The 12,974-nt window shown below is 38.5% G+C and overlaps 1 protein-coding gene across 2 annotated transcripts in view; it reads right to left on the bottom strand.

Moving 5' to 3' along the window:
• The window catches only part of LOC127391527 (transmembrane protein 132D-like), a 231,411-nt gene that overhangs the window by 27,747 nt on the left and 190,690 nt on the right, over positions 1 to 12,974 (bottom strand). For both annotated transcript variants that reach the window (XM_051634371.1, XM_051634373.1), the window contains one exon: positions 9,886 to 10,029. In XM_051634371.1, the coding sequence (XP_051490331.1) occupies positions 9,886 to 10,029 (144 nt within the window). The remainder of the gene's footprint in view (positions 1 to 9,885; positions 10,030 to 12,974) is intronic.

Genomic DNA, 12,974 nt, shown 5'->3' with positions numbered 1-12,974 from the left:
AGGAAAACGTTTTGACAGCTGAGTAGCAAGTCTGAGGGTTCAGCAGAATTTTCTGTATTTACTTACTGCAGCTGGCTGGTGGGTGAAAGTTTTCTATTTTTGGGTTGGTGGACATCACCTGCTTACTGCCAGACCGTGCCAGGGATAATTCAGATTTCATCCTGATCAAGCACTTAAATTGATCTCTTGGATTATATTTTCCAATGAAATCTCAAGTCGAGTGCTCAATTCCCATTAGACTATACAAGTTCAGGGACCTTAAATCACATTGAAAACTGACAATCAAGCTGTTCTTCTAATCCTTCCTTGAATCTTTTCACTAAGCAAAAAATGAGTAATGACAGATCAGATAAAGCTAATTATTAAAAAATCTGGATATATCCATTGTAATATAAGATGTGTTATAGCAATCTTTGATAAAAGGATATGATTAAACATATTCGTTTAAACCGGAAGTTTGTAAACAGCTGATGATTTCACCCTTGACAGTGTGTGAAGCAGATAATTGATCATTTGTTGATGACTGAGTAGAAAAGACACCAAGACCCTTTCACTGTGAATCTCCCCTCCACCAGGATAGGAACAGATTATTTCTTTGTTTCCCATGCCATTGAGTGAAGGAAGTCCTCTCCTAGCTCATGTGTTTCTGGGATCATCTTCCTTCACGCCCTCTAGTAATTTCTGATTTATCTTTTCTACAGCTTTCCAGTGCTGGGCACACTTTGAAATTTAAATCTCATTTTATGCATTCAGTTTTCTCAGAGCTGCAACAGCAAAAAAACAACCAATCAACCCATGAAAAAAACCTCTTATCAGTAATTAGCCCTGCTGGAGACAAGATTATAACTGTCAGATCTAGACACTAAAAAGTACAGGACAAGGTTACTCATAGCTACGGACAGCTTTCCTAGCAGCCTGAGCTCCAATGAAATAAATATCAATGAATGCAGCCCAGCTGAATCTACTTAGAGGAGAGTGGGAGATGAGATTAGACACACATTGTTTAACCTGGGAACAAAGGGCAGAATTTGGAAAACTACTTGTCAAGGTGTCTTCAAAAATTAGTTCAGTGCACACAATTGTATTGCTAGAGGGGTTGTTTCTTATCCCATCTGCAGGCCTGTGTGAAATCCTTGTGATGAAATTCTCAGCCCCAGGGAAACAGTTGCTTTCAAGATTTGTTACAAGCTGGAAACTCAACTCAGCATCACCAAAATGTGTGAAGAACTTTCAAGGAAACATGGGCTGACTTATGGCTATGGCACTGAAAGAGCTAAAATTGGCTCTGGCTGATCTTTGCTTTCAGCATTAAGCCGACGCCAAATGAAACCGTGTAGTAACGGTGAGAACTGTGCTCAGAAGCACAGTTCTCAGTAGGGATGAGACTTTCTCTTCATCAAATAAAGTCCAGAGCAATCCCACTAACTACACTGGGTTAACCCTGGTTTTCAGTGGCAGAAATAAGATCCAATCATTAGCAGAAACTATATGTACCCAGGTGAGACTTTGCCTTGATTTTTTTATTTCAGTGACAGTCAAGTGCAATTGATCTACTGTTTACAGACAATGCATAAAATGTAGTTTAGTACACATGCATTGTGCCTTTAGATGCCTGGTCACCAGGGCAAATGATACTTCCCTTCATTACTGAAGTTTCACTTCTCCCTCTCTGGCTTTTAGTAGAATGAAATGGAGCATGTAATGGAAGGTTATGTTCATAAGTTTCATTTTGGTATCGGCTCCAGGTCTGCACAAAATCTCGAACAAACAGCTTTTCACATGCTCACAAATACTTACAAAAGAAATTGCTGAAGGCACTCAAATCCTGAAGTCTAAAGAAGATGTCCTAAATTTACTCATAAAAAAACCCTTTACATTTGCAAAATAATTACCTGCTTATAAATAATCAGGTTAGTTTTAATAGTTATTACATGGAAGAGATTACGTAATTTGGGAGAAAGTAGCAGCTGTCTATAATACCCACCTGCTCTAAATACACAGTTATACTTTTAACTAAAATTGAAGAGTCATTAAGGCAAGTTTTTGTAGGTGCTTAGGGTTCTAATTCCCAATTAAATTAAATGGATTTGAATGCCTAAATAGCTTCAGAAATCAGGCTTATCATCCAATAACCAGTTGAACAAGGCAATGCTGCAAAATAAGGCTGAAACAGGGAAGTTGTTTAGCATTTCTACTGTTAGCTTATGTGGGAAAAATAATAGCACTAATGTCTCCTACAGACAAATAGAACAACAGCAGGTAATGGAGCCAAGCACTGGCAAGAGAAGGCTATCCAAAAGTGGACACATCACCTCCTAGACATTGTCCTCACATTCATTTTCCTGTATGCATATGAGAGGGAAGAAAGACATGAAAACCTGCTCACTGGTAGCAGGACTTTGATCTACAAGATACCTTCCTGAATTTAGAAGTGTTCTGGATGGCACTTGGAAATTCAAGTATCACTCTCCATGATGCCACATGGAACTGTTCACTCTCTTGATTTGTATCTACGTTTCTTAGCCTCTTATGAATTAATCCTTGCTCTGGTAAATAGTAAGCATGGTTATCTGTTTACTTTTCCAATAATTTGAAGAGTACCCTATTTCAGTGGGTGAGCCACAAAGGTCTGCAACTTACCTTCCCTAAGTTAATACATTTAGCCTGATGTACTAAGTCCTTTACATGCTTGCCTCAGCAAGCTTGAGGCATCTACATTACTAGAAAGTAATGCTAAATGGTCCAGACAGTGGATAAAAGGGAAGAAATCTTCAGTCAGCAGACCTGCACAGATTCTGTTACATAAGAAATCTGGAAATACTTCTAAATCCTTACTTAGCCACTAATATTTTATCATGACAGTAACTTTTATGTGTTGTGATTAAGTTAAATTTAACAGGAGTGCTTCCTAAAGAGTTTGTGCTCTGTCCTAGTTAGGGTTATGTATACTACTAACAAGCATTGATGATGCCTATATATGACATTTTATGTAAAGATCTCAAAGTATTTTTCAATGATTTAGTATTAATTCTCTTTATCTGTCAAGGTAATTCAGAACCATTATACATGTTTTTTTATGTGTCTATGCTGAGAGAGATCAAATAAAGGACATGCCAAAGATCACAATAGCACACTGATGTCCCAGCTGAAAGCATATGCCAGAGCTCACTATAACCAGCACATTTCAATGCAGCATCTGAAAACCCATCTAATGGATTATCCAATTGTTATCCAATCTTACTGAGCCAGAGGCAAATGAAATGAAAATCAAAAGTCATACACTGTATGCAGATTAAGCCCTTATTAGAATCTGTAATGCCTAAAATCCCAACCCAGGTTTAACCACTAGAGCATACTTCCTTTCTTCATTATCAATGAAGAGAAAACTGGATGTGATTTCAAGCCCTGGGCTCCTTATTTCCTTCCAACCTCTTAGCCTTCCTAACACGTTTAGGCTCTTTTTTTCATTCATATATATATGTCCTAAATAAGCCCCTTGTTCTTCCAACTGCCTCTGAGAACTCTAGGAATCCTTGAAGTATCCCATAGCTAATATTCAGGATATTTCAGATCTGACCAGCAGTTTCTCTACTAATTCCGGATCACCAGCCTAATCTTCAGCTAATATTAATCAATATAGTACTGATACAGTAGCAGGATCTAAGCATATTTAAATCAGCCAAAAATATCTTGTCACATGTATTTTTAATAAAATATCTGACAGTTCTGCAAATAATAAGCAAAAGAAAAATAATGTAGTGGCTACACTGTAGCTGATATGTCCAGAAAAATCCTATATTGGTCTGAGAAGACAATAATTCCTATGGCATATTGTAACTTTTTACCGTGTCATAATAAAGCAACACAGAGTTTTGTGTCATGATCTAGAGGATGGCTTAGAGCAGGCACAAAGAGCTATAAATACCACATCTTCTAAAAGAAAGTGGCAGACAGTCACTGAAGAACACAAGTAGTTTTAAAGCTAAAAGGAACTTTTTAAGAGAAAGAATCACAACTTATAATGATTCATGCAAGTCCCTGTTTTGGAGACAGGTGCTATTGGAACATCTGAGCTGAATTTAGCTTTCATTTATATCAGTGTAACATCATGTGCTTCAGTAATGCACTGCTGGCTTAGGCCAGTGGAAGAAAGAAAAGAACTAATTCTCTTTGTATTCAGCTTGTCTGCTCCTTATTTCCTCAGAACGTTTTTTCTAGAGATCAACCAATCTCTTTTCATTGAGATGATGGAGCATTTCTCAATACTGGGATTCAGTATACGAGTTGGGCTTTGACAGCAGCTAAAAACAGTAAGACCCCTAATCCCTTTTGAAAGGCAAAGTGATTTTGACATTCCTACATGGGCATCTTTTGCTGTACAAATCTGACACTCAGAAATAGGTGAGGCACTTGGAAGATCATCACCATAGTTCCTGAGCATCTTCACTGGGAGACTTCACAGACACACAGAGGATTAGCCTTTTACGTGGGCAGCACCAGACTAATGATGTGACAGCATAGGAATGCCTGTGCAAAGCCATAATTTCCTATGTCATTTAAGTAAACATACAAGGGAAAGAAGCACACTTGGTCACCTGTCACCCTCAGCTGCTGATTCACACGCAGATGTCACTTCATCCCTTGTTTTGGCACAAGCACTGTGAACATCTGAAACAAGGTCAGGGAGCAGGAGCTGGGCAGACAGGCAGCTCATTCACCAAAAAAATCCAAAATTGATTCATTTTCACTGAGCTGTATTCATGTCCAGCAGAAAGACAGGGATGACAGCTCCATGTTAGTTAAACAGTCACAGAATTGCACCTTAGCAATTGTTTAACACACTAGGGAAGTTCATCATTTGGGTTCTGCAGGTAATTAGATCTGTTCAGTCAGTTCCTGCAAGTATTCAGGCTCTGAAACTGAACAAGCTTTTCCTGGATTTCAAAGCCACTTTCTTAAAAACAACCTCTTCTCCAACTCCAGGGGAAAAAAAAAAGCCCAACATATAAAATATGAAACTTGAAATGATCTACCTGTGTAGATCACACATCACAATGATGAACTGGCGGAATATGAAAGAGACAAATTCGGTAACTTCATAGCTTTAGGCGAGTTTCAGATGATTTCTGGGCGACGTGGAACTGTTATATCAGTTCTACATTCAGAACTCATCTTTGCCATGTCTGTTCTTCATACCAGAGAGAGATTAAAATTTTTCCTGCTCCCTTTATAACCAACATCAGCAGCACATGGACTGAACTCGAGAGTTAATATTAAAACTTTTAGTTTTGATTTTTCTGAGTTTGTCCTGTCTCCTGATTACTAGAGCAGATCAGAAAAAGTATTATATTTTTCACAGTTGTTTCATCCTAAGGTGAAAAGTTCAGAAGGATTCTGATGTCAGGAATACTGAAACTGAGTTGAAATGACAGGACATGATTTCATCATTTTCTATTGAAATAAAGTGTTTATACACTGCAGAAAATAAAAACATCCATTCGCTGACTTAAATAAAATGCTTGTTTCAAGACAGATCAAAATAATTTGGGATGGAATAAGGTAATTCAGCTGGTGAAACCACATTAGATTATGGAAAACCACAGCAGATAGAACTTCATCTTCACCTAACCCTTAAGGCAGAGGTTTATTTTCCCCTCATATAATTCAGCCCTGCACAACCATTTCTATGTAAATGTTCAATCTGTACAAAATTCCATTCATTGGTGGGAAAGTATTTTCTTTTATATCATCCAACAAACTATGCTGATTGCATCTGCTTTTTTCCTTCTATTTGGATCCTCTGAACCCTGAGGAACCAAAGCCCATGGAACAGCCTCCCCTGAATGTGATGCTGCACATTCTGGTCAGCCAGTGTAGTAGATCACTGTTTCTGACACAGAGGCTTCTTCCTCACTCTTCCCTTTCACACTTTGCCCTGGTTGCAGGATCCTTTCTCCTCCTTCTGTCCTTCTCCCCTCACTAATTCCCTGGAGTAAGCACCAGGAAAGGGGGACTACTTGGCTTACCCCTTTTGCCTGGGTGAGCTGTTAGCCTCAATCAAACCATAACATGCATCTCAAATCACTCTTAGCTTGGCTTAAACTTAAGAGATCACAAGCGAACTGGGATTCTTCATACTCTTTAGTTTGTAAATTTTTATGTATCTTTTTTGTAAAAAGAATGTCAAATGGACTGCCACTAGCAACATGGTTGTGAAATCTGCAGCACTGGAACTGCCAATGCTAAGCTGAGGAGCACATAGAATCACGGACCTGATTATCTTCTCCCTTTGACTTTTTACTCTGTCACTCCACTGACTTTAGAAGAATTCAACTTTTCCCTGAAGTTCACCAGTGTAAGAAAGAAGAGAGACAGCTGCTAAAAGTTTGATGTTTTAAATACTGTCTGCTTCAGGCTATTTTAAGTGTTCTGATACTTGCAAAGTATCAGTGAAGTTTTTGTAAAATCTGTTACTTGATTAAAAATAAGGCATTCTGCCACTGATAATATTTTACAAATGGCCAATTAAGATGCTATCCCCTCTAATACAGTCCAAAGTGAACAGAACAAAGTAGCTACCAAGCTTTCTCCCCATAAGTGATACTGTCCATGGAGCTGTGGCGGGGACAGTCTGGCTTGGCAAGTGTACAGCCATGGGGATAAATTGTGTTGGCTCCACTCCTGCAAAGCCAGGGAGATGAGACTCTGCACAGGACAAAACCAAAGGCAATCACCCTGTGGCCAGAACTTGTTGTAGAGCTGGTAGTTTGGGAAATGAATTCAGAACTGGAGGCCACGCTGCAACACTCTGCATGGCCCTGGCACGTGGGACACAGTCCCATGGCTCTGTGCTAAGGCTGAGCAACGAATACGAGAAGCAACAGCCTTCTTTCCATTCCTTCTGCCCCCAGAAGTTGGCTTGTAATACAGGCAAAATTTATTATTCCTGTTCACATCCTTATCTAAGAAAAGTACAAGATGCAGTAGATGGGAATAAGATAGAGGTATTTTCTTAGAAATGCAGGCAGTTTTGGGTAAGATGGATTTTGAACAGAGTTAAATACACAGTGTAATATAAAAAAGGGCCAGAGAAACTGTATTCTGTTCTCAGTGTCAGCACCATTCACTGTGTGACTTCTGGAAGGTGGCTTCTGGACAAAGATGAGAATATATTGGAACTTTTAGTTAACTGATCAAGCAAAATGATCCTCAATATATTTTCCTTTCAGGGCAATCAAAATGCAGATTTTCAATTAACTCATCAAATTGAAAACCCAGAGCACTGGAAAATGTTGCTTTGGAAACTTTTAAGATTTTTGAGCCTTGAAATAATTGCTATTTTGAAATGGAAAAGTCTCTTCAAAATGAAAGACAGAAGATGTTGATTTTCCCCTTCTCCTCATTCTTGATTCAAATAATCTTGGAAATTTTATCCATATTAACAACTCAGAAGAAAAGTCTGCTCACCAATCTCTCTCTTTTCCATGAGGTCATTAGAAGATTTACCATTTACTTCAATGGTCAGAACTTCTTTATAGCACTTAGAAATTCTGTGTGTCAGAATTCTCTTTTGAAAGAGGGAGCCTATAACATGCCTCCATTTTTATTTTTTTTTGACTGGTGGTCTAAAGAATTTCAGATTATTTGTCAATAAAATTGTTTTTTCAATGGACTAGATTCTGTCCTGACTTATTCAACCAAGTTCAAGTAGATACAGTTTGGCAGAAAACAAGTTAGTGCAGAATTTAATCCAGCTCTTTAAAAATTCTTTAAAGTTCCAGATGAAAGAAATGACTGACAAATGTGGTCCCAAAAAACTAAAAGAAAAATGAGGTATCCTCATTCTTCAAGGAAAATTATCTTGAACTCATCATTAATCAACATAAAAAAAATCCAGGATTAAAAGCTAAGCCATGTAGACATAATCAATCTGTCAGATGCACTGAAAAACAGCAACAGTAAAGACACAAAAAAGTGTAGTCTTAATCTTCATATTTCAATGGGCATTCTAAGCAGATATTTTCTTCAATTTTATATTCACTACTCTAATGCCCAGAGAACAGAAACTCTAATTACTTTTGCATGTTAAAGGCTGGCCAGTAATTATATATCTTTATCTTCATTAGATAAGATGTCTGTGAATGAGGCTTGGTCTGAAACACAGCAGGTAAATTGTAAACTCAGAGACATATTTTGAAATGAGAGCTTGTTTTAAACTGGTGACTCATTTTAATGCTGCTGAAACCTGCCTTCCTACTGCAGAGGAGTGAACTCTAGTGGGAAGTTTGCAGCAACCCAGAATGTCTTGATCTCTGACTAGTGATTTCCTGGTTTGACATAGGGCCTATCATTAGCATCACTGTGAGGTAGTGTATATATATATGAATAATATTAAGCACACAAGCCTGTAGTAGTATATTCATGCACTTACAACTAATGCTAGAGAAACACTTGAGCAGTACTACTACTTTAACCTCTTTGCCAGGGTTAGAGCTGAGCATGTTTTATACTACAAACTGTTGCAGATTTATATCAGACAAAACCATTACACAAACATGCAAATAACAAGTCAAATCATTCCAATAAATTTAGAATATAAACAAAACTGCTTTCAAAAATAGCTTTCAAATTATATATTTGCTTTCATATTCTTCCTTCCAGTTCTCTGAAAAAACTAGTTAGTTAATGAGTTAGTGAATGAAGACTTAGTCCATTAACTTCTACAATGCAAGAAAAGGATGCCAAATTTATTTCTGTTTTTAAACCAAGATTCAGTCCAAGAATTTGCTGTATTCAGCAGATTTACCAGACTCAAAAGGAACTCATAGAAGCAAGAAAAAAGTCACTATTAAGACAGCCAGAAAGATACATTTAATCAGCAAACACCAGCATGGTGGCTATTCAGATAAACAGAAACCCTGAGTAGATTCTAAAAGAGAAACATAAAAAAATGCTGGAAATTCAAAAGTGCTTGACTTCATCTTCTGTATAAGAAATTATAATGAAGAAATTATTTAACAATAGTCTAAGGAGTGTAGAAATTGCATATTTGTTTTTTTACAAAAAAAAGCCAACAAGTTCAAACACCACAAAACCAACTTTAAAATCTATTTAGAGACAATTAAAGAACATTTAAACCTACACCCAGCTCTATGCTTCAAGTACCCTGCTCCAAGTTGGCACTGCCTCTGTGACAGGAAGTTACTAATTTTGCATCTATGTCTCAAACTCCCAACAGTTAATAAAACAGTAACAACCAAATACCTACACTCATCTTTGTCTATAAAGGCATAAAACGTACACTAGGAAGAGTCCTTTTCAGCTACTGGGGCCCTGGGAGGCTTGCTTTGGAGCTGAACACTACCCTCAGCTGTTTGAATACAAATTAAAATGAACTAACATAACAAGGTGGAAGCTTAGCATTCCAGTCAGCTTTAGGCTAAGGCAAATTTCACAAAGGCCGAGTCCTCAATATGGTGCAGTTCACAAAAGTTAATGGGATAACAGTGATTTCCAGCAGCTGGAGGGGTGGCCTGTAGTATTCGTAATAATTATGTGACATGCTGGTTATGCTATAAAAAATTCAATTTTAACTTTTATTTGTAGTTACGTGTCTTGTTTCCCCTTCTCAAGTGACAGCCATGGATGAGTTTGTGAAAAGTAGGAAGTGACAGACAATTCCAGGTGTTTAACATGCTGGATGGAAAATGTGCAATTTTGTGTTTGTTTTAGTGCTCCACTGAACCAGTCTATACATAACAGCAATAATAAGCTTTTATCTTCCAGCAGGAGAACAGTTACGAAGATGAGAAAACTTGTCATTTTAGAGAACATCAGTTTTCTGCAGGGCCTCTGCCTTTCTGTAAAGGAGCAGTATGATCCTACCTTAATGACATCTTCATCTGATGATCTGCACTCCACAGATTCCAGAATATCAGTCACAGTTCCATCATCTTCCACGGAGACCACTTTGACAGGGACAGCCACTGTTTTTCCAGTGAGAATGGCTGTATTCAGGATCTCTGCTTCCTAAGAGACAAAAAAAAAAATCCCCATTAGTTAATATAGTTTATTATTAATTCATTAGTACCACTTGGATTTGGCTTTAATTTGTAATGGCTATTCCACAAACTGTTCCAGGTGCTGCAAGCAGAAAAGACAAATTTCCTCCCTTCAGTCCTGGAACCAAACTTCCAGTTCTGACTCAGGGCTGTCAAGATATTTTTTATGCCCTAAATGCTATTTCATGAATGCTTATCAAGTGTCAGAACAACTGAACACCCAAGGAATGACCCTGCTTCACATACACAAGGTGTACCTTACATCTTGCAATAGTGAAATTGCCACCCTGAGGAGCTCACTAATTATTATGGTGATTACATAAAAATAACCCCTTTAGTCTTGCTGTTTTACCTACAAAACCTTTTTCCAAGAGCATTTCTACAAATATTGACATTCTATGACACGACTGAACAAATACTGTCAATATCTAGACCAAAGAAATACTGAATAATTGTCAGAGAACAAGTATGGATTGAGGACAGTCAGAAATCCACTTTGTCCCAAATCTCCTGTAAGATATTTTGCAAGTCCCTGCAACAGGGGGTGTCTTCTACAATATGCACACTTTCAAAGTTCCAGCCTGTAGACAGCCTGCACAGGGACAGTAGTTGCCACAAGAGTCCCCTGGTAGCACATCAAACCATTAGGCATGCAGGCTGAGCTCCAACATGACCTCTCCTGCACAGCTGGCTGGACACTCAGGTTGACCACGTGCATGGAAGCAACTCTAGCCATAGAGGCAGGCTTTAGGTTGCTCTTTGGGATGCAGGGTTGATAAATTCAACAATTCGCAACAGCTAAGTTGGTTTTGCCTGCTTTGCCTCCTAGGGAATTAGTTGAAGAATGCCACCGTTCCAGTCCTGTGTAAATCACTGTATGTACTGCAGCACTGTGGGGAATCAGAAACTGGGCAGGTTTCCTAGGACCGATGCTGGCTTTTATTGGGTGATGGTGGGCAAGCACTTGTTCGTACATGGTTTTTTTACCTTTTAATGAGGCTCATGCAAAATTTTCCTCTCCCAAAAAGGAAGGATGCTGAGAAGGGCCCAGGCTCTTTAAGGAAAATGAGCTCTGCAGTGACCCATGTCTCTGGTACATCATTGTCATGATGATTATTGCAAAATTAATTTCTTTTGTTTGATTTATCACTTCTAGGTTGAAAGCATTAAGCAAAAGCATCTCCAGTTATATGAAGTCCTCTCTGTTACCTGAATGTGACCTCAGTCTCACCCAGCAGATATCACTGACTAGTGCCAAGATGTACAGAGAGCACAAATCAGTGCCTGAATTCTTCCATTCCTAATTGCAAGATACTGCTCATTCTTGGAAGGCCTCTGAGCTTTTCAGAACATGCCTGCAAATCATGGACTATCTCGTAGAACAAGAGGCTCTTGATTTCAGCTGGCTCTTGTGAAATAAAGGCTTCCAAAGCCCCCCAAGTGCTAACTTCTCATTATCTAAATAGCTCACACTATGAGCTCTGAGACTGACCTGATTTCACTTGTGGAAGACAACAAAGTGGGAGATTGAAACCAAATTACCAGAAGATGATGACTCCCCCTACTGCCTCTTGGGCTGAAGAGGAGAAGCTGGGATTTCTCATGTCTAAAGGATAGGGATCAAAAAACCCTTTTCCTATTACTTAAAGAAACAGAGACTTTATTTGAACTCAAAGCAATATTTAAAGAATGAAAGAAAAAAACCTCCTGGTCTTTTGCGAGCTGCACTGCTAAAGTTTCCCCATCCTCACCATGATCTTTAGGGGAGGGTGAAATAGGATTTCACAAAAAATCCTCTCCCTCCCTCAACACAAAAACCCTTCAGACATTTTGAAATTATAATTTTCACAAAGGAGAGAATATCAGCCTGTACTGTACGACCCTTCTGTTATGGTGAATATATTAATCAGGCAACTGGGATCTCAGAAAGCTTTGCAATTAAGTTTCCATGTTCTTTTATTTTTTCACACCTGGGCTTCGCAGCAAAGTTACTGCATACAGGTTATTTATATACTTTTGCCACTCTCCCATAGGCTCCACAGAGCCACAAATGGGGGCAGCTTGACAGAAAAAGTGCTATTAAATACACATGATACTTACAGAGTCCAGGCACTAAGTCACGACTTTGCAAACTCTTGGGCATGAATCTCATTTCACTGGGACTATTTGAAGCCCTTCCACATGCCTAACTATTTGCACCATGTACCAAGCTGAAAAGATCTGCTCCCCAAAGCCGGAATAGCCTTGTTCCTCCAGTTAATACATTACAGTATGAACCTTGCAATTATTTTATAAAGCAAAGGGAAGTTTAATAGCCAAGCTTTTGAAACAGTATGATTAATGAGGTCTGCTTACTAAAGGCAAATGTAATTTACCCTGGTAAGAGCTAGTAACTGAGAATGAGTCTCACAATCTCCATTAATTTCTTTTGAGTTTCTGAATTTTCCAAGGGCTGGATTTGGATATTCTGAATGCAGTCTGCATCCTAAAATTCCAGGTGCCTGCCACTTTATGGACACACATACAAAACCAGCTTACTTAGAACGTCAGCTATTTCACTCTCACTACCCTGTTTGCCTTCTCAGCTACCTTTTAAAAGCATGTGCACAACACATCGAATCCACAGGGAATTTTTCCATGTCCAGAGTCTCAGCTGGTTTCAAAGCTCAGTAACATGTTTTGTCCCAGTTTCTGTTTGCAGCTACAGTCCAACAGATCTGTACTTAACCCAATTGTGTGAATAACCTCAATGAGAAGACTCAAATGCAAGGAGATGAGCATATTTATACCTGATTTCAAGGTATGTTGTCTCAATCAAAAATAAAAAAATCCACAATTTAAAGTTTTGTAGTTTATCTGTATCCAAGCTCTATATCTATGTTCAGAACTAAAGTGCTTCCAGAACCGTGTATA

The sequence above is a fragment of the Apus apus genome, chromosome 16 (assembly GCF_020740795.1).
Source record: "Apus apus isolate bApuApu2 chromosome 16, bApuApu2.pri.cur, whole genome shotgun sequence".
In the NCBI taxonomy this organism is placed as follows: Eukaryota; Metazoa; Chordata; class Aves; order Apodiformes; family Apodidae; genus Apus; species Apus apus.
Note: the sequence above shows the minus strand (reverse complement) of the source record. Positions and strands in the feature narration are given on the sequence as shown.